This window comes from Amphiura filiformis, chromosome 3 (assembly GCF_039555335.1).
Source record: "Amphiura filiformis chromosome 3, Afil_fr2py, whole genome shotgun sequence".
Taxonomy (NCBI): Eukaryota; Metazoa; Echinodermata; class Ophiuroidea; order Amphilepidida; family Amphiuridae; genus Amphiura; species Amphiura filiformis.
In genome coordinates, this window is record NC_092630.1 from 49,831,149 (window position 1) to 49,853,734 (window position 22,586).

Genomic DNA, 22,586 nt, shown 5'->3' on the forward strand with positions numbered 1-22,586 from the left:
AGCGCCCTCTCTTCATTCAGTAAACCTCTCCAGTCAGCTCTGACGTCATAGCCGCTAGGAAATCCGCTTGTCTATTTTACAGAGGGGAAAAATAATATATCCACAATTTACATGTACCAATCAGAGCATCAGTTCGTGAAAAAAACTAGATTTTTATAACAAACATATCACGCAATCAGAGATTTACTTGTGGGAAGCACATGATAGCGTATAACAGCACTTTATTTTTGTAAATGAAATTAGCTGCATTCCCCATGATGTAATGTTATCGTCTACGTATTGCACTTGATTGATTGCAAGTGACAACATCGGCGTTCCCCTATGCCATCTCCAATGACAGGTGTATTACGACGAGAACGCTGGATGTAAATCCAAAACAGACACACAACAATTTCATCAAGCATCATTTGCACCGGCAAATCGGCACGTTGGATAGATATCTCGGGCAGGAGACGGCCAACACAACCTTGTTATTATTGACTGGTTGCTTGCTCACATAAGGATTTTATTTAAGGATATTCTTGTACGCGAGTGGATTTTTTTTGCAGCAGCAGCAATGCCTCTATTCACAGGGAAAGATAGAGGAGAGGGAGATGAGAAATTTTTTCGAGAAAAGATTACCAAGCATTACCAACTCAAAGAGGTCTTGGGAACGTGAGTGCCATTAATAATTGTAACCAATTCGTGTTTATTGGTCAATCAATATAATATTAGCTAATTAGTTTCACATCAGCAATCTTCACTTGTTCTTGTGTCACACCTCAAGGCCAGCGTTGATGGGCAATGAATGGAATTTGGGCATGAATGTACCGGTATCCATGCCATACCGGGTATTTAATATACTCAAAAAGAAATAAGCCTAAGCCTAATTATCTTTGAGAAGTACGCAGTATGCATCAACACTGCCATCTTTCTATATAGGCCTATAGGCAATATAGGCATAGGCCTATTCCATTATCATAACCATTCAAATTGAGACATAAATAATCTTGCAGTATGTTGATCATGTTGATGGAGGACTCAGCTCAGCATACATGTAGTGCTAATCCGGCTTGAAATATGAGGGGAGGGGGGGGGGACAATCGGCCTGAATTGTCAAAAAGTGGCTGAAAAGAACAAAAAATGGGTCATTTGATAAAAGGTGGGATGACACGACCCCCTTTCCGTGGGGACGCCCATGAGCGTGGGGGAGGGGCTACTCCATACCTTCATACACTCTGAATAAGTGCTGCCTCAAAACCTTTTTCAAGCTCTAGGGTCTGTGCTCTTAGTTTCCGTTCTGGAGACTCCCATCAGATGTTCTGGAAACCCTCGTTTGAAGTTCCCATCCCGTTGGTTCAATTTTTCTTCAATACAGTAAAATTAGCTTCAAATTTGAGCTCGAGGGTCAGTGGAGGTGCCAGGAAATTTTTTCGGGGGGGGGGCATTAGGGGGCAAAGTGAATTTCAGGAGGGGGCAAAATCAACTAATTTTGCCCAAAATGACCGCAAAAAGTGGTCATTTTCGTAATTTTGGGTTTTTTTCTGGGGGGCAACAGGGGGGGGGGGCAATAATTCTGACTGGGTGGCATTTGCCCCTCCGCCACTGTCGAGGGTAAGCCTAAGCACTTTTTTCTGAGAAATACTTGGATAATTTTTAGTTTTTGAAATCTGGAGAGCACTTGCATACAAATTAATTATTTGAGTACCCTGGGATGCTTTGTAGTAAGAAACTAAACCAAATTATAAAGGACTATATAGACAGTATTGTATAGGTAAATAAGAATTTTCTTTAAAAGGGAATGAATTGTGGCTTATTGAAACATATATCAAGGGGGGGGGGAAGCATTTTAGCACACATTTACAGGACACCTTGTAAATAAAATGCTTTAAAAACAGTACAGAAATGTTAAAAATATATATATATTGCTTGCTATGATACGCTCAGATTAAATATTATTTAGACTGCTCAAGGTTTGCAAATTGGCTCCCAAATATTTGTAAAGTGCAGGTGGGGGAGCAGGCATGAGAATTTTCAGGCTTTTGCCTGAATTCAGGCAGTTTTGTTGTCCAAATTGACACATTTTTATTTTTATTTACAGCCTGTTTGCCTTTTAAGGCCGAATTCACATGCTCTTTCAGGCAGTTTTAAAAAAACCCATTCTCATGCCTGGGAAGTACGGTAATTATATTATTGGCAGGCTTAGAAGAGGGGGGAATGTCATTACGAAATTTTACCCTCCCCCTTCCAGGGGCTAATAATTGTTGCACAACACCTATATTTAGGTCCAAGTACAAGTTCTTTCTAAAGGCATCATTTTGTTCTGCAAGAAATCTAGTCAAGAGAGTGGGTATTGTTATGGGCAAATCAATTGCCACCTTTATGTGCAAAAACTAATTAATTAGGAAAAATTAAAAAATATGTCACCTTGTCTTCAAATTGATGAACACCTTCATATTTGTATTTACATTGTAATTTAAAAATTGAATGCAGAAAGAAAATTAAGTCTTCAGAAATTTCAGGGAGTTTGTTGGTTAAAGCAAAGTAGAATACTTTGGTTAAAGAAATCACCATAATTAATCAATATGAGTCTCTTAGTAAAGAAATCCCCAGGCTTTTGTTTATTGGAAAACAGTAGCTTTATTACAATAATTGATTGGAGCACATTTTCAGGTCAGTGGGGCTGGCTATCCAGGGTGCTTGTAGATGAAATGGCTTTGATGAATTCCTTGCTTTGTTCCAGAGTGGGCATGATGATGAGTGGGATGAAGTTGATGAGGGTGATGATGATGATGATGAATTTACCATATCAGACACATTATAGTTGACAAATTAGGCATGTCTAGTCTATCACCACTAACCATGGCAATCTTGATACGGTTTTGCATTTTAAGCAAGTAAAAGTAGTAGCCATGACTTGTTTATTGAATCCATCAAGAAATTAATCAATAGTGACCTATCAGGTTTAGGCAAAAATATATGATCATTTGTGATACCTCAATCAACTGAGCTCAAGTAATGCTTTTGTGGCAAGAAAAAAAAAATTACTGACTTAAAAATACACAGAATACCACAAAGGTGCTTTAACACAATCCCATGCAGCATCCTTCTGAAGCAGTCACTTGATCAAGAAATGCAGTTCATTTATGTTCACTACCCGGCATTTATTTGGATGATATTTATAATACAAATTTTCCAAGATTCAAAAACTTAAAACAAAAGACATACTCAAAGGTCAAATTGTATACATGTACAGCACCTTTGGGGTGAGTGAATGTAAATGATTATGAAGCCAAATAAGCATTTGAATACAGTATAAAAGTAACAAGACATTATGAAATATGATTTTCTAGGTTTTCCTGAGTCTTAGTTTCTGGGTCAGTTTTCCGAGTCTTAGTTTTCCAGGTCTTAGGTCTTAAATTTTCCAAGTGCTAACAATTCATTCATGGTAAAAGGGGTCCTAAGGTCTTATGTCTTAGTTTTACTAGACATCCCTATGTAGGCCTATAGTATAACTAAGTGTATTTTCCCCGGTATTTTTAGTTCCCTGTATTATTTATGCAAAGCTGTATTATTATTGATTCAGATCCGTCTCTACGTCATGATGTACTGGTCAATCTTTGGCTTTCTTACCTTGACCCAGCAGTAATTATCCAGGCTTAATGCGCTCATTAGCCAATTATTCTATGGTTATAAACCAGATATGATATAAATTATTATGATATACAGAAAAATAGTGGAAGAATAAATGATAATTGTTAATAAAAGGAATAGCCATTATGCACAGTCCAATATTATACATTCTAATTAAATTATATTTTCATTAATAAAACATCAACACCCGGCAGAATAATGGCAGAATGACAGTCCAGTAAGCGTGTTGCTTATTCAAACTGTTGGAAGTATTTGATTATCAATTGCTGATAAAAAGATGTTGACATATAAATTGTGTTTACATCATTAGATCAGATTGGATTCTGTAAAGCATGATATTTTCGAGGCATTGACATTTTGCATTTTGGAGAGACCCCATGTTTTTGCGATGAAATTTTCGTGAATTTGCTTATAAATGTGCATGAAAATATGTGAATCGACTGCACTCGTGAAATTTGCTAAAAAATTTCATGCAGGCGATCATTTCATGCTTCACCATACTCAATACAAAATTTCAACTAGGCCTACACCTTGCTATTGAGTACTGGAATTGAAAGTACAAATAGCACCAGTTGGTAATTTTACAAAATAAACATGATATTGAAATATGGCCGGTCGTCCTGCCCCCTATACATGTAGGTGCTGGCCGGTGGCACCAGGAATCCTGATATTTTTTATATTTAAGCCTTTTTTACAATATTTGTTTGACCATTTTCATCTAATGTTTGCTAGCTTGAAAGTCACAGTTTGTTCCCTTTGCCCCAACGTGCCTATGCCACTTTGTTTTAGGGTTAGCAGGGTTTATGGAAAGGGTTAGGGGAAATGATATGGTGCAGGTTTTTTTTAGTTATTCCTGTATTGCATCTCTTCTCATTTCCAAATACAGCCAGAATAACTTCATCACCTGATGAGCATAAAGTCGCCAGGGCATTATAGAAGATACAGTCCATTAATCATGACAAAATTCAATAAAAAACAAAAGACAACGTGGAGGAAATATTGATTTTTGAAGGCTATGCTCATTGTGAGAGCTGGTCATAGTGAGTTATGGCTTTCTGGTTCTGAACCAACGATTTGTTTTGTTTACACTATGTACAAGAAAGAATTAGGCTATTTCAGTTGTACCTTTAAGACTCCCTGTGTAGAAGATGGTCATACATGTATGTCTTCCATAGGGAGGTGTATGGATTTCAATTGGAATAAAACCCAATAAACCTTACTTATGTGTAAAAATTATATTGCAAGTGTATCTATGGTAAATGAAAGCCCTATAAAGTAGTCGGGACCGGCAATGGTTGCAACATATCTAGTACTCAGTCGCCCATATATTTATTTGTGATTTGGCCATTCACAGATATAATTGACCCCATGTGATATGGCCACTCATAATTGACCCCCAAGTCAATTTCATATTGATTTGTACCGGTCCATGTTTGATGAGCCTTATAATATTGGCATATAAATAAATCCAAATGAATATAATCTATGCATGATTGTGTGTCACTCATTCCTTGAAGTTGAAATGAAACTACATTGTATATTATTCCAATTCAATAAATGCAAGGAGTCATATGTTATTGTCTATTGCCATTACATTTATTCTATTGACATAGATGCATTGGTTATGTAATGTATGTTTACTGTGAGCTGTGCGTAGTGTCCATGTACCATCAAGGAACATGTTTGTAACTAGTAATTATATAATATGTGCAGTGTGAAAATAGTTATTATGGATTCAATATTCACAGATTCTGTTGGTGACACCTCCTGGTAACACCGTTCACATTGTGCAATATAAATCTTCAATATTACTTATGATGCACCATATTTTGTCCCGGGTGCCCAAGTCAGTCACTTTTGGGGGGGAGTGACAGGGCACTCTTAAAAATAATGAAATGCAAGTCAAAATTTTGAATCTATCACACAAGATACATGTAGTTTAAAATGAATAAGACATTAATTAGTGAAAATATCTTGGTCTTGCAATTTGCTATGGTGTCAAAGTTGTAGTCTCATGTAACCACAGATCCTGGCCATGGGGATGTAACAATAATAACATAGCACATCTACGCTGGAAGTTATTTGGGCATCGAGTAAAGACTGATCAATAATGGGTTTCAAAAGAAGTGGTAATTAGTAAATAAATAACTAGAATGAAAAAAGGTAACATCACTGCATCTGAAATAGTTACAGATAGAATATTATAATCTAAATCTTTATACTTTGCAATACTGGTTACAGTTAAATTAAATTCTGAAGGTATTTTGAGCCACTGATGCAGAATAATCTATGCAAACATAACACACATTTTAATAGCTTTATAGCAATATTCTTGTCAAGTTGGTGGAAGTCTTCCACACATTTATTTTTTGAATTTTTATTCTCTATCAACTTGGGATGCTTTAAGACCTATGTAAATACCACGGATAGTACTGTATAAATCCCAACGTGTTATGATAGCGCCTTACAATTTGATTAAGACCTGGAGCAAGATGGTGGTGAGTTATGAAAGAGACACAGCTCATCACCTTGTTTTTATATCATGCACAGTAGCTATGAACCATCGAAATATCGAAATAGGTACCTACAACGTACCTGGATTACATAGCCAACTGTGTTAATGTATAGAGACATCCTGATACTAAATATAAGACATCTTTGAAATCACATGAAGTTGTTCCATATGCTACTACTGTACCGCTATCTGATGGCATGAAATGTTGGTAACTTAAGCTTACTCTCGGAGCTTACTGTTAAAAAATTGCATAAGGTGACATTTGGCTCCCTTGCTCAAAATACCGTCGTCATCAGTGAAAAGGTGAACATGAGAATATTGACCATGTAGTGTGATGAGGGAGATTTAGATGAAAATGTGAAATCTGATTTATTTCATGAGGAAGAATGGAGAGTGGATGGAGAGAGAAAAATATCAAATCTTGTTGATGAGGCACTGACAGTCACATGTAGTCACATCATTGTATGGTGGCATTGTTTAGTGTGTTCAAAGACTATAGACTAGAATATGGGGGGGGGGGGGCTTTAAACAAACAATATGAAACAGGAACATATCTAATAACCTCAGGACTGTACATCTCTAGGTACATGAAAACTAAATTAGATAATGAATTGGGTAAATTAGATGTTGATCATGAATGAATAATATTGTATGATATGGATACTGTTATTATGTTATATTTTTTTCTTCAGGAAAGAATTTGTGAAATGGATACTCTACTTAATAAATTCACTCAAGATAAAATCATCACGTAATGGTTTCCTCAGTCATTGGATAACATACAGGACAAAATGTGGAATGGAATAATTATATCAATCTTGTTGTCAACATGTACATGTATGATGTGCTGCATAAGGGCCGGACTAAATGACTAGGATGTACAACAACAATTAAATTAGTTTGCTTTGGTACTGAACATTGAATCTGGGCTATGTAAACTTGTCTCCACACGGAGCGACTGTTTAAACAAACAAACAAATAATCTGTGCCAGGCATGGCTGTATACATGTATGCTTTTAGAAAGCGAAACTAGGGAGGAAAATTAACTAGGAAACATAGGAAATAATGTTATTTCAGTCAATTTTTGTTTACTTTATTGATTAATACTGAGTACACAAAATGAGGATAATGCTGGTAAAATGAGGATAAGTCGGTACATTTAGTTTACAGTCACATTTTGATCATATTTTGGCCCATAAAAGGTCTATAGCCACATTAAACCCTATATTTTCAGGTAAAATTGGGTAGAAAAAAAAGCTTCAGTATAGGCCTATAAACTATACTGACCTTTTAACAGGACCAGTTGTAACAGCAGCATGATGGTACCGTACAGGACTACATTGTGCATGTATGGCAGTTTTTGTTTCTTCAAATCCTTCACGTATGCCCCAGGTATGGTTCTTAGAAAAACTTCCCCAATAGAAAATTTAGTAGGATGCAGACAACATTTCGGGCACATGATGAAGTGACCTATTTAAAAAAAAAAATTTTATTTATGTTTGCTAAGTTGCTGGTGATATCTACTTTATCTGACCTAGGGTCAACATTATGAAGGCTATATGTGACACGATCAAGGGAAATGAGTCGGATGTCACTAATATTGATTTTGAGAAATTGGCAAAGAAAGTGTTGAAATTCTTTTGTTTTTTATTGTTTTTAGCGACTGATCAATTGATGTAACTTCGCAAAGAAAAATCGTATCAAGACAGGGTTTTTAGTTTCTGAAAGCTCTAAATGTCCTCTTTAGAATAATATGTAAAACTCATTTTCGACCAGGGTCGACATTGATCATGTCCAGGGACAGGCGATTTGCGCGGAAAAAAATAGCAAATTGCGCGGAGATTGCGCGGAACTGATTTTTAGTGCAAAGCATGTATCCCTGCCCATAGGGAAAAAAATAGCAAATTGCGCGGGATTGCGCGGAAAAAAAGTTCCGCGCAAATCGCGTGTCCCTGATCATGTCACATATGTGACACAATCAGGTCCATGGAGGCCAAAGGCACCATTTATGAAAATTAAGTTACAATAATTATTACCTACTAATATTAGGCTATTGTATACTGAAAACACCAAAGGTCTATCATACTTGGTTCTAAAGTTCTAAAATTGTTTGAAGTCCATTTTCTTGTTCTTTACTCCATATTATCCCCTTTATCCCAATTTCTAATTTGTTGCCTTTGACCTCCCTGGACCAGGTGAATGTCTGACATGTGAGCTTTTGGTTTCAATATGTTATATGCTTTGCAAGGAAAAAAGATAAAGATATTTATTGAACTATCTGAATCAGGAAGTTGTCATGATAATAATAAGAATTAAAATCTCAGGATTAAAATAATGATGGCTTTAATACTTAATACCAAATCAACAAAGAATATGCTAAACAGTCAGATAATACTTTACATTATACGCTGTTGATTTTATTGTTATTAATATTATTAAAGTAACAATAAACTTAATGAATGCATACATCCTGGATCAGTGGGACATTGCCCTATGCTTGTACATTATTTAGAGGTTATTCTGTGCATCAGTTGTTTGGAGGGCATTGTGAAAAATCCAAACATTTTGCCTTTGGAACTGAGGAATATTCTAAGGGTGTAATCTAAAACAAAATGTTCAGATTTTTCACAATACCCAACATATAACTAAAATTAGCAAAAATAAACGATTTTACATTTTGCCCTTCAAAAAATTGAACAGGCTAAAACAAGACTTTCTGCACATATAAAACTTATGTAATTTGAAAGAAACGGTGTGTAGATATGAACAAGATTCATTTGCAATCGTACTGCGTGTTTCTACTGAGGGTAAAATTCCGGGCCATGCCGTGCCGTGCCGTGCCGTGCCGGGTAACGAGCCCAGTAGAAACGACTTGGGGTAATCGGTTGCCGTGTCATGCCGGGTCATGTGCTCGCCTTTCGTGATCCACCTCTTGAGGTGGATCATGCCGCCGGTCAAAGCGTGTAATCTGCGCAGTAAACGAGCCGTGTCATCGGTTGCCGGTCGAGGTCATGCGTGTTGCAAAAATAACGCGATTTATATTCTACTTGTATAGTCTAGCTTAGGCCTATGATGTAGTAGGTTCCTTCTTTCCGATATTATATACACTGGACACATGTGTGACTCGCATGAACTTGATGAAGTAAAATGGATATTTTATAGGCCCCCTAGTTAATGAGTTGGTTATATCTTTATAATTAATGAGTTGGTTATATATGAGCTGTAAATTAATTATCATAATAGCCAATTAATAGATCCACTGGTAAATTAATGCAATTTGGATTTTACGAAAATACTAAATTGTGATTGTAGGTCATATGCCATGAGCTGCCATCCGTGAGACATTTAAATTTAGGATATAATTAACCGTCAAATCTGTTTTCCGTACTTCGGTTTACAGGAAAAAAATGCCGTGCATAAATGCGAGACACGGCTTTCTGGTCTCAGTAGAAACAAGCTGGGTAACGGTGGCCGGATTATGATCGGTATTTTGTGCCCGGAAAATAGCGGGTCAAAAAGCCGTACGCTCAGTATAAACACGCTGAAATATTACTATGAAGAAATATTAGGCTTATAAAGTATTCTCAAGGAGCTTTCCTTCTATGTCCAGCAAAATTTACCTGAAACTATATTGGTTTACTTATCTCACAATTTACATATATATAATTCTTTGGCTACAATATAATACAAATATGCATGCATGGCTAGAGTGAGGAGATATTCATCCTTTTATATACATCTTTTGTGCAAAAATGTAAAAACAGCTCCAACATTTGTGTTGTCACTGCGCTTTTTTTGTGTTCATAGAAGAGATCATTATTAACCTCAACAATAATTATTGTTTCGCCTTCCTGACTATAAATTTAACAAATCTTTTGAGCAAAATTATCATTCCTTTTGCTGAGAGAAATACAAAAAAATTCTTGTTTTGCAGTACATTATTGATAGTCTGGACACTGACAGGAGTTTAATGCTATAGTATGTTTCTATGCCAATGCGGACATCATCATATTGTAAAGAACAGTACATACTTTAATTTTACACACCCAGCATGTTGATTAACCTCAGTCACAGAACCTGTAACCAATTAGTAGCAGAATTCTACAGTTACGCGATCCAGGGTATATATTATTGCAAGTAAACACATTGAAATAACAGTCATTATTTGCCCATATCATGTTTATTGGATGTATGCTTGTATAACTAATAAACACATGAAAAAAAGAAAGTCCCCACTTGTTTAAGTGGTCTTAAATAGAAGTAAAGACTGATATAAATGTGAAGAATTTTCTTAGCTGCAATATGATGCCACACTTGTGTAAAAATAATGATTGATACATTTATGAATAATTTTGTAATTTGAAAAGTTTCAAAATTTTCAAACAGATTACACCATATAAAATTGCATAACCGAACATGTTCCACTCACAGTACTCACCAAGTTTTCAGAGAATGAATGTGAATGGTGCAAATCACGTTTTTGGGGTCCATAAAAGCCTGTTTTCTAGAAAAAGGGTTGTTTTTTAAATTATAGTTGGTTCCAGTGGTGTAGCGACATAGGGGCACGGGGGAGAGGGTAATATTGCATCATATCAGGTCCATTCACCCAGGTAATATGTATGTATTTGCGCATGTTCTATCTGTGCAGGTAATATCACTTAAAAAAAAGAAGAAAAAAAGCGCAGGGATTTATAGTGCACTACGCACAGGCACAACGCCTAGACGTTGATCCACACGCCTCAACACACTTTACAGGTTGTCGTTGACCACTATGGCCCACATCATTCCATAAACCATTTAACAACAACACAGGGACTTTGCAGCTTCAAGAACGCACACCCTCTACATTCTACAATGACCTTCGCAAGCAAAATCAGCTCCCCGAGTTTCGTACGGGTTACAACGAGACAATTACCGTACTGACGTGAGTATAGTCCCATCTTCGAGTAAAGTCCCACCCCCAAATTTCCGAAAAATTTCAGAAATTAAAAAAAAATTTGAATTTTGCACGAAGTTTTGTGTTTTTAATATGCAAATTGATACTTTGTTTTCATGTCATACTGTATTAATGATATCAAAATGCATTGAATTTGAATGCATATTTTGATATCATTAATAGAGTATGACATGCAAACAAAGTATCAATTTTCATAATAAAAACACAAAACTTTGTGCAAAATTCAATTTTTTTTAAATTGAAATTTGAGTATAGCCCCACCCCCAATTTTGAAAAATGTTCACCCAAAAACGGGTGGGACTATACTCGAGTCAGTCGGTAGCAGCGAGTTCTTTGTTCAGGAGGATTTCAAGCTAACTCAATTTTTCCACGAGAGCATTACTAAGCCACCACCAGGGTTTGAACCCGCAACCTCTCACACCATAGTCGAACGCCTTATCGATTGAGCTAAGTTGACTACTTACCACTTTCCTTCTAGAATCGGTGTTACTTAATTATGTAGTTGTTTCAAATCACATGAAACAAGAAGCTACTGGGCTTTTCATCTGACATTTACCCCGTGGTTAGGTTTCTCCCTAGCAATTTACCAGTTACAAGAACTAGCTTGCTCACTTGAGTTACACAGAATTATTTCAGGTCTAGAATTATTTGTAAGGGCTTGTAATTTCATGCACTAAGGCAATGTAAGCCTCCATTGATCCAGTGGACTGTAGTGACGTAAGGAAAGTTGTGTACTTGCCGGGTTTACTTGCTTTCATGGTGTCTTGTGTTACATGCAAACTAAGATGGACGATTTAAAGTAAATTCATCCATTCATTAATTTCACTTTGTTTCTTCAATACAAAGCTATTTGTTTGATGAGCCAATTGAATCAGTTTGGTTTTATAGGACTTGATCAGTTTCACAATCAAAATAAGATGTGTGTCACTGTCGTAATTGATTTTTTGAAATACACTCTATGGCTGAAAGATGAGAGTTCATTTGCATAATTATATTGTTTTGCTTTCTGCAGCATGAAATCAAGCATATTTTAAATGTGGAAATCTGATTTCAATGGCTTTTTATTCAGTATAAGCCTGTTCATCAAGCGATAATTAGGCCCAATCCATGTAACAACAAGGTGACAGTATATCCCGGGGTCTCAACTTGAGTTTGGGTAGAGATGTGTGGCTGGTACTCCCGAAAATTAGTACCCAGCTTTAAACCAAATTTGATGAAAAACAAACCCGAAATTACACCATTGTTTGAAAAATTTTGGCAAAGTTTGCTAAGCTATGAAAAATTGGCACTTTTTTGATAAAATGGCTGAAAATGCACCAGATTCTGAACTAAATGGCTGAAAATGCTCCCCGAATCTGTCGCACATCCCTGTAGCTTCATTGCCACTGAGAATGAGCAAATACTACACTCTTGCTAGTTTCTTGTAGTATTTGACTGTATATAAAAACAGCAACATCAATATAAAAACAGCAACATCAATATAAAAACAGCAACATCAGATTCATGAGTTCAGCTTCAATACTGAATCATGCAGTTTGTCTGAAATATTTCACTGCCCATCAGAATGTGTCATCCATTAGGACATAATGGTAGACCCTTATGACCTGAAGCTAATGCAATTTTGTAATGATTGTAGGGAAAAGAGAATAATATGTTTCATGTGTGAAAGAGCACGTAGGTAAATCATAAAACCGGTGTGTGGTGGATGATTGCTGTTTGCTCTCATCATGGGTCTGTACCTTGAGGTCTATAACATGCCTCTTCAACTAAAAGTTGTACTGGATATTTTGTATTTAAAAGAGACACTTTGTGATCCACAGCCTCATCCGTCCAACTTAAACCAAATAAGTTGAGATTTTTATACCATCAGAAACGTGGGACTACATCATGATTAATTGTGTGCATAAGCTTTTTGCAGATTTGATTGTTTGACTAAGGTATCATCCAATTTGCATCTTGGGGCTGTTGACGGACCGAAATTACAACAGTAACCTATGGAATGCTGTAATATGTGTAATTAATATGCATAACTCGCATATTCAATATGTCCGAATCAACAGAAATTTTGGAAATAATCTTTTTTTGTGTGGATATCTGTTGAACTGTACCCTAAAAGAGGATGCTAAAATCTCGAAATACCCTTTTAAGAACTTGCTAATAACTCTGCTTCTGCCCCAGGCAACATAAGAAAAAGCAGAGAAACAAAATAGTAATGTACATTGTACTCAAGAAACTAGTGCTTTTGACAGCTGCTATGGTTAGAATCAAAATGAAATAAAGTGTAATTTTTTAAAATAAAGATGATAGACCTGCTGAATTCTGTATACCCTTTGAAATATGTACATCACTTGTGCTCTCTTGGCATTTGTGTTTGGTTGGTTTATCATTTTAGTGAGCATGGCTGAGCCAAGTGAACATCTATCTGACCAGCATACCTTAGATACTCTGCATTTGCATCTCAACTTTTTTAAACTTATTTTGAAGTTTAATCAAGTGCAATGGAGGGGAAAATGTGCCCTACACTAAATGTTAAATTTGATGATGGGAAATTGTGTGGAAAATTTGTCTTCTTTGGTTTCCTGAATAGTGCAAAAAATCATTGACATTTATATAGCTGTTTGAGTGGTGATAAAATATATGTAGTTGTTTAAATGAGCAAAAACATACAATTTAATTTACTGTTCATTTTGCTGTTAACATTTTTCCAAAAGTAACAATTCTGGTGAGTTTTTGTGTGATGAAAAAAGAAAAGTATAAGTACTCTGTTGCTTAATTCCATATAGTAGTGCATTAAACAGGGAAACAAATGAGCATTCATGTTGTTGAAACTCAATCCAGTGTGTGAAGGATGCCAGAACATGGCCACATACATGGATATAGTGTATCCAAACATTAGAACAGGTATGATTGGAATGAGAAAACATAAATAATGCAAGCTGTTAAAATATTCTGAAACAAAAGTATGCAGATTTGTAGGATATTTTTAGTTTAATGTGTAGGAGTATGTTCTTACATAGGAAGTAATATACTCAACAAAGATGTCTGAAATAAAAAGAAGTGAAAAAAAAACTGTATAAGGGTCCGTTCACAAGCACTTAAGGGGGGGCCTGATGCAAAAAAAAACTTATCGTGAAAATTTTTCGGGCCCCGCCCCTTTACAGACCTCAAAAATTTCAGGGCCCCCCTTCTTGACATGTAAATTGTGGGTCAACCCCATAGAAAAGCATAATTTATAAACTTAATTTTTCCAGGAAAATTTGTGGTAATTTTTTTCAGGGCCCCCCCTTAGGAGGGTGAACAATTTTCAGGGCCCCCTTTTTGCATCAGGCCCCCCCAACAAGTGTTTGTGAACGGACCCTAAAGCTAAGTACAGCGTAGTGTCCCATCAAATGTTAAAATTGCATATTATAGGTAGGAAAATTGCATAGAGACTGAATAGAGGAGCTTAGAGGAAGCAGAGCTTACAGCTCAAGACATACATATTGCTTGGAAGCATGGGTATCAATCCTGGGGGTTCACTTTTTTGGGGAAAGAAGCCCTTTTTTCTTTTTCGCTACTTTTTGACCATTTAGACCAAATACTCCCCCCCAGTTTTCAAGCCGGATGGATGCAGCTGCTTGTTTATAATCACCTTGGTCTGGGCAGACATTTTACTATTGAATTTAGAAGAGCAGTGAAGACATCAATTGCATTACATTTGAGATGTTAAATCTATATCATATGGTCATGTTTTTTATACTGGGACCCTAAAAAAGGTGGTGCTGTCACATTTTGCTAAATCATTTTGTCTACTTATTCCTATATTTTTGCTAAAATTCATCATGAACAAATGGTTTTGGTCTTATTTTGAAGATATATTATTAATCTAATGAATTAATAACAAATACAATTAAACAAATGTATTAATTAATTACAACAGCTTAATTAAGTTAATTAGTCAGGGGTGGTGCCGGAAGTGGAGGAGCCGGAAGCGGAGGAGCTCTGTGTAATTCCAATGGGAAGTTGATGTTCATTAATAAAATTTATGCACTTTGTTGCCTAGTAGAAGTAAAAATGCATTTTGCATAATGTTAATCTTATTTTTTAACTTTCTATAACTATAATTGCCTAGTTAATCTTAATGAACTTAGTAATTAAGGATTTAACAAGCTTTTAATTAATGCAGTGGAATGTGGGTCATACAATACAATGGGCTGTAATTCTGCATGCATGCATATGAAATAAATTTCAATATTGTTTTATCTTTGAAATATGAAATAAATCTTCTAAAAGGAGATTATTACAGTCAAAGGATTTAATCTGATGACATATTGATCTCTGGTTATTGTTAAATAGTTTATTGATACATGTAGGCTAATTGTACATGTATTGTACATGTACCTTTGTTACTAATTATTCACTGAATATTGATTTTTGGAACACCCTATATAGGAATTGGATATTTAAATTTGATATTATAGCAATTCTGTAAACTATTTTGAATATATCTTCCAAATTTAATGGCACTTAGGGAAATTTTACATTTAAAAAAATTAATTTACAACTTTTTTTTCACACCCTGTATAACACAATGGGCTTAACAAATATAGTGCAAACTATATATTTAATGAAAGGACTAACTGTGTACATTCCAAATATCAAGTTCATTTTCCAATTTAATATACTATGTAGAAATATTGGGGCGGTAAAGAAATTTAATTTTTTCGGTATTTTTCAATGGAATCACCCTGTATATTTTTGGTACACCCTGTATATCCATTCAAACTTTACAGATTTGCAATCATGACAATATATGCTTTCTAAAAATGTATACTTTTACTAGTTTGGGTGAAAACTTTTGAAATATAATCAGAAATACAAAAAAGGAGTTGATTTTTGACAAATTGCAAGATGTGACACAATTGGGTCCCACCTCAAAAAACATGACCATATGCAAAATTTGGCCAAAAATGAAACAGCCATTTTTATTTTAGGGCTGCATGTGTTTATATAACTGGTGTGAACATGGAGTTGTATGGGGAATGTGCTCGTTGAGGATGCTATAATAACCCCCATTGTTACTGAATATAAAGTCTGATTTCTTTAAAATAAGTTGCATTTTTGCTAATATTTTTACAATTTGCAGTATAAACATGTAGCAATAAAAAGTAATGCAGCTGTTATAAATACCACACAGCAGTCCTTAAAAGAAAAATACCCGAATTTAAAAGTTGCAGTTTACAGCGATCAATATTGTTATTAAATGCAAGCATTGTGGCACTTAAAACCTGCCATTATCTTCGCGCTGACTTCAAATCAATACAAATAGCTGCAACTTTTAAATTCTGGTGTTGTTTATATTGAACGAAATTGGTCAAATGGGGTATCGTCGTATCGAAATGTGCATAAATAAATCATCCTTCTTTCTATGTTGAAATATTGTGAAAACAATTCTTAGTTCCGAAGCTACAAGCATATTTATAACAGCTGTGTAACTTTTTGTGCAGTCTTTAAACATGTATCTGTCCACTGTTAATGAAACCTATACTAAGTGTATAGTCTTTTGTCAGGTAGGGGTAGAAGCAGAAGCGCATATCTGGTAGGTTGGAAAGGTACATCAGGTAGGCATCAACAAAGGTGTAAATTATACTTCAAAGAAGACTTACCACTTTTTGTTTTTCTCATTTCAGAGGAGCATTTTCGGAGGTTGTACTTGCTGAGGAGAAAACCACAGGGATTTTGAGAGCCGTCAAATGCATTGACAGAAAGTCCATCAAAGGCAAAGAGGAGACGCTAGAAAATGAAGTGATGGTACTCAAAAAGTAAGTATCCATATCACCGTCATTACAATAGTGCATCAAAGTATTGTTAAGGGGGTACTACATCCCTGACCAATTTTGTGCCTATTTTTGCATTTTTCTTTAAAATTATAGCACATTGGTGAAAAGTAAAATATGTATATTATAGGGGCAAGGACTACAACTACTACACTGGAAATTTTATTTCAGCACAGACAACAGTTGTGGAGTTACAGTCAAAAATGAGGGAAAACCAATATTTGATCAATAAATCAATAACTACTTGGCTTGAGTTGCTGAATTTTAAGTGCAGTAGTTGTAGTCCTTGCCCCTAAAAATTACATATCATACTTGTCACCATTGCGCTATAATTTTTGAGAAAAATGCAAAAACAGGCACAAAATTGGCCAGGGGTGTAGTATCCCCTTAAGCTACATTTGTGAAGTATCCTGGGCACTTTTTTACTAAGTTTAAAATTCTAATTTAGTGCAGATTTAAGTCCTATTACCATGGTAACTGTGTAGTACAGTGCCCACAAGTGTCTAGAGTATTTAAAAATAGCCTCTTAAGATTTGTTTTTTAGATGCACAAGTAGACATTGATGGAAATCTGCAATGTCTTGATTTGTATCCCATACAAGATGTCCTTACCCTAGCAGTTGAAGTGTTTGTATGCGTATAAAATTAGAAATAAATGGACGCCTGCATTGCATGGTCAGTTTCCGGTAAGTTGAGTAACATATGGCTGTGACCATGCATAAAATAGATGGAGAGAGCCATATAAGCTGATAGTGACACTCTATTGAAACCTGACTAGATGAAGCTATAATACTTCTTGGAATGGTGGAATAAACAAGAAACAAGCAAGTGGCTAAAGTACATCTGATTCTGTAACTACCATATTGTCTCTATTAAACGCTCCCTCTCTAATAAACGCCCCCCCCCCTCTAATAAACGCCCCCTTCATATTTTTTGACCAAAATGCTTAAAAAATGCAGAAATGTTAATGCTTCCTCGAGTAAATAAACTTACCGATTGCGATTAGATAGCCAAAAATAGCACTGCAACCCTGAAGTTTAAGTACATGAAGTACAACCAGAGGTCACCTGGCGATATTTTGTCATTTCCAGGTAAATGCATATTTACACACTTATGTATGAAGTTTGCCTGTGTTTTATCGTTGAAAATTTGCCTCTAATAGACGCCCCCTCTTTGAAAAAATGCAATGCCCCGGAGGTGTTTGTTAGAGACAATACGGTATATTCCAGCTTAAAAAACCTGCACCAGATAATACTGAAAATGAGCTATTCCAGTTGATACACCTACTATGGAAGATATATGTCCCACATGGGGGTGCAGATTTCAAATGGAGCTGCCAATTCAGGTATCCCCATTTGAAATTCACACTATCTGTGTTGGAAGATTAAGGTCATGTCTTTCATAGTGGTGTGTGGATTTCAACTGACCACGGTATAAGAAGGGTAAAATGTCACATTTTCTATATTGATTGGGGGCTGGACACTTGTAGAGTAAGCTATGTGCACTTGAATGCAGGCGGCGGATGACATGATCGAGCCGGCAACTTGTGAAACCGCCCAGTCGTATGGCATTTTCCATATACTCGGTTAGTTTTGTGGGGTTCATTATCGAACCCCAACGGTTTTAGCTTGTATTTATATTATTTATCAACATAGGCCTGTTTGTTTGTGATATTTCAAGCGTTTTAAAATTTCAAAATAATCCCATTCAATTACACGGTTGACGGATGAAAATTTACTGAATTTAGAGAATGCAATGCGACCACCACCTGCTTGAATGGAGCTTTGTAATTATCAGTTTTGTTGTTAACTTTTGTTTTGCCAAGTTTTCACATGAAATACATAATGACAATTTCTTGAATAAGTTCATCAGGACTGTTATGTATCATACTATTGGTAAATTATGTTTGCAAGTCCAATAATTTACTCACGTTTTTAGACGTTTCATCTTCCGATCGGAAGACTTCATCATTAATGCGATGAACCAGCAACACTCCTACTCTGCTCATGCATCGCATTACTGATGAAGTCTTCTGATCGGAAGATAAAACGTCTAAAAACGTGAGTAAATTATTGGACTTGTAAACATAGTTTACCAATAGTATAATGACAATTTGATTGACTTATCCTTTAGAGAACAAACCAAAAGTTTGATGACGTCCTATAAACGAGAGTCTTTTTGTTGGGGGAGGGGAAATGGGGTCAAAATGTTGGGTTACATCAGTAAGAAAATTAGTTACAATATCTGTCAAAGTTGATCATTCTGGTTGGAATTGTCAACATTTCACACTTATGTTTTAGGGAGCGTGGGAGGGAAAGGGGGTCGGCTTCCTCACTTTTGTTTATACATGTAGGACATCATGTTGCAAGAACTCTTCCCGGATTATGGGGAACTGTTATGCTGCACCACTTGAAACACTGTACATGGGTTATTAGTTTATAGTAAGTAGGATTTTGAAATAGTATTGTTGTTCCACTAAATGCTTTTAGATATTATTGATCAGCAAAATGGAGTTCCGTTATATATTACATAGTAGGTGACCTCAATCTTTCTGTGTTGTAAGGCAAGAGTTGCAAAATCAATAGCTAAATCGGTTTATAGGGCAATCTTACCGGGAAGCTGTTTAGGCATAATTGATCAATTCTCTTTGCACCTTTGTTTTAAGGCTAAAGCTGAGGTTCCAGTTAGGTGTAATTAAAGGCAATGATTTGGTTATGGATAGAAAGGTATTCAATTGGCAAGTTTTTAGCGGATTCTCCGTCGAAAAAGGTTCTAAACTTGCCCGACGGCGTACCCGCTAAAAGCTTATCAATTGTTATGAACTCCCATCGTAAAAGCCTATCGCACAATTTACAAAGGTATCCATGCACAATTATTTTCTGTGTGACAAAGTTGGGAATAATTCTGGAATATCCTGTGCCCTAGCATAAAATAACTCTCACCCTAACTCTTATTTGACATACAGGGTGCACTGGTGAACCAGAATTATGGACAAAGTTTAATTGAGTTCATGTTCAGTTATGAAGAGAATAAATTCTCTAATATTATTTGTTACAATTAGCTTACCAAAAAGGTATGTAAATTGTTAGTGACACATATATTTGTAGCATTGCTTTTCTCATCCCATAGTGGTTTACACTTGTTCACAAAAACAATTAACGCTGATGTTAGCTGCCTTTAAATAATTCGTTCCAAAGAGACTAAATATTGATAAAGTTTCAGATGGAAGCAATAGTATACAACTAGGGTAATATATGAATGCATCTCCTACTTGAAGCCCACTTCTATCTTCCTTGTTGCAGCTAGCATGTTTGACAAGAGAGACAGACCTACTACTAATATGTTCACTAGGAATTACATTGTGTAGGCAAAATATTTGTTTATTCTTTTTATTGCTCGTTTGTGTATTTGTGAATCACACCAAATGAACAAGTAGGTGTACATCAAATCTGATCTGAATATACATGGGCCATGTTTGGAGCATGTTGGACTTGGCATACATGAAGTGGGTGGCACTATTATGAGGATCTGATCAATTTTTTTTGTATCAAAGCAACAAAATCTTTCTTTTTAAATAGTTGAAAATTTTTTTCGTATTTTTAAACCTGCTAGGAAAATTGAGGGGTGGGCTTCTATGAAATTTCCATTAAATATGTATGTTGTAGTGTATTTATGGACTCCGCTCATGAGCTACTGGGAGACATTTCTACAATTCAATTTCTATTTCAGTATCACCATACAATATAATACATAAACACATATCCAAATGATATTGACACAATGATCGTGAGACCATTAAGAACAGATGTGACCATCCCTTTAACTAAAAAAATTACAACTACACACAAAAAGAAAATCACCAGATCCCGGTGGGTTCAGTCTTCACTGATGATGTTTACGCATGATGGTTCCAATTAGGGGTACTTTTCAAGAAATGTCTGTGGAATTTTCGAGGACAAAATTGTTTGTGATTGTCCAAATTAGGGGTGTTTTGGAGCAAAATTTTCCTTGAAATGAAAAATAGGGTGTATTTCTAGGACTTTCGTCCGCGTTTTACCGCTACAGTTTTGTTTTTTGTATTTTTTCTGTCCGTTTTTTAGTAGTTCCACACAAAAATTGATAGGGGTATTTCTTCTGAAAAAAAATTGTCCTCATTTCCCCGTGAAATAGGGGAAAATTCAAAAGTGTCCTTGAAATAGTAAAGGGGTATTTATTTCGAAAAATGTCCTTGATTCCTCGTGATAAGGGGGTGAAATGAAAATGCATCCTCAAAATGATGAAAATAGGGGAGGTATTTGGGGGAAAATTTTCCTTGATTTCGCGCAAAATAGGGGGTAAAATTGCTGCAAATGTCCTCAATACCCCGTGAAATAGGGGGTCATTTTCAAATCCTGGAATGGTCATAATACGTCCTACCTTTAAATACAAACTGAACCCAACGGGCACCAGATGAAATAAAAACAAAACAAACAAGCAAAGCTCATACAGATTTGACATGCACCTAGAGTCGTAATGGGCTATTCCAGAAATTAACGGCACCTACCCTAAAGAAGACATGGGATTCCCAATAAGTTTATGCGTTTTCCCATGTCTTCTTTAGGGTAAAAGCCGTCCTCAGCAATTGCGAGCATCAACATGCGAGGGGGGTATACACCCCCCCCAAACCCACACACACGCATTTGAACATGAGAGTCCGTGATCATTATTTTTAGAATCCAATTAAATATTCATAGCTGATTGATGATTGATTATCGGTTATCGACTATCGATTAACACCATCTCAAACGCTGCTTACCAGCGTGCTAAGGTAAGACTGTGATGAAATCCGTAGGCATGATACTCTATGCACTACTGCTGGCTATATGATCTGACCTCATTGTTGACGAGATCCGCGGTTAAGCAAAGTAGTCGAAAGCACTTTCTCACCAAGTCTAATTTGTGTGATCCACGATTCCCCGTTAAAGAAACATTGATTACTACGGCTTACAAATTTTCAAAATCGCTTGGACATAAGCAGAAACATACTGCTTAATTGTGTTTAAGGTTTAAACTTACAGCATATTTAGGAGATAGTGTCGAAATATTGAAGCCACCACCAGACCCGTTCCTAGGGATTTTGCCGCCCTAGGCAAAGCCTCTCCTGCCGCCCACCAAAGCATACCAAAAAGTGTTAAGGGGTTACCCCTTGAAACTTCAGTTTTGACCTATTTGTATACTGCCCACGACCGTTTTCCTTCTTTTCTGTATTTTTATTCCACTTCTTGTTCTTCAATTTTTTTATCCGCCCTCATTTGTTTCTTCCTTTTTCTTTCTTTATTCCCGTTTGTTCTTTTTTCGCCTTTTTTGCACCCCTCTGCGTTTGCCGCCCTAGGCGACCGCCTTACCTGGCCTAATGGTCGGAACGGCCCTGGCCACCACTGCAATGAGCTTGAGTTGAAAATGATTCATTAGCAGAATGAGATTGTCAGTGACTAATCTATGTCAAGTCTATGTAAAGTATAGACTAGCAGCTAGCCAGTGGCGTATGGCGTAACTAAGGGCAAGGGGGAGCACGTGCCCTGGGCGCCGTCTTAGGGGCCAGAATCGACCACTTCAGTGCCCCTTGATTATGCGCTTCTTCCAAGTTACATGAAGTGAGAATTTTAGCGCTTCGCTGCATTTCATCA

At 36.2% G+C, this 22,586-nt stretch overlaps 1 protein-coding gene across 1 annotated transcript in view; it reads left to right on the top strand.

The window, feature by feature from the left end:
- The first annotated feature begins 282 nt into the window (after positions 1-282).
- Positions 283-22,586, top strand: part of LOC140147303 (calcium/calmodulin-dependent protein kinase type 1-like) — a 169,088-nt gene continuing 146,784 nt past the window's right edge. Inside the window, 2 exon segments of the mRNA XM_072169081.1 lie at positions 283-654; positions 16,775-16,906. Coding sequence (XP_072025182.1) covers positions 557-654; positions 16,775-16,906 — 230 coding nt within the window. The 5' untranslated portion in view covers positions 283-556.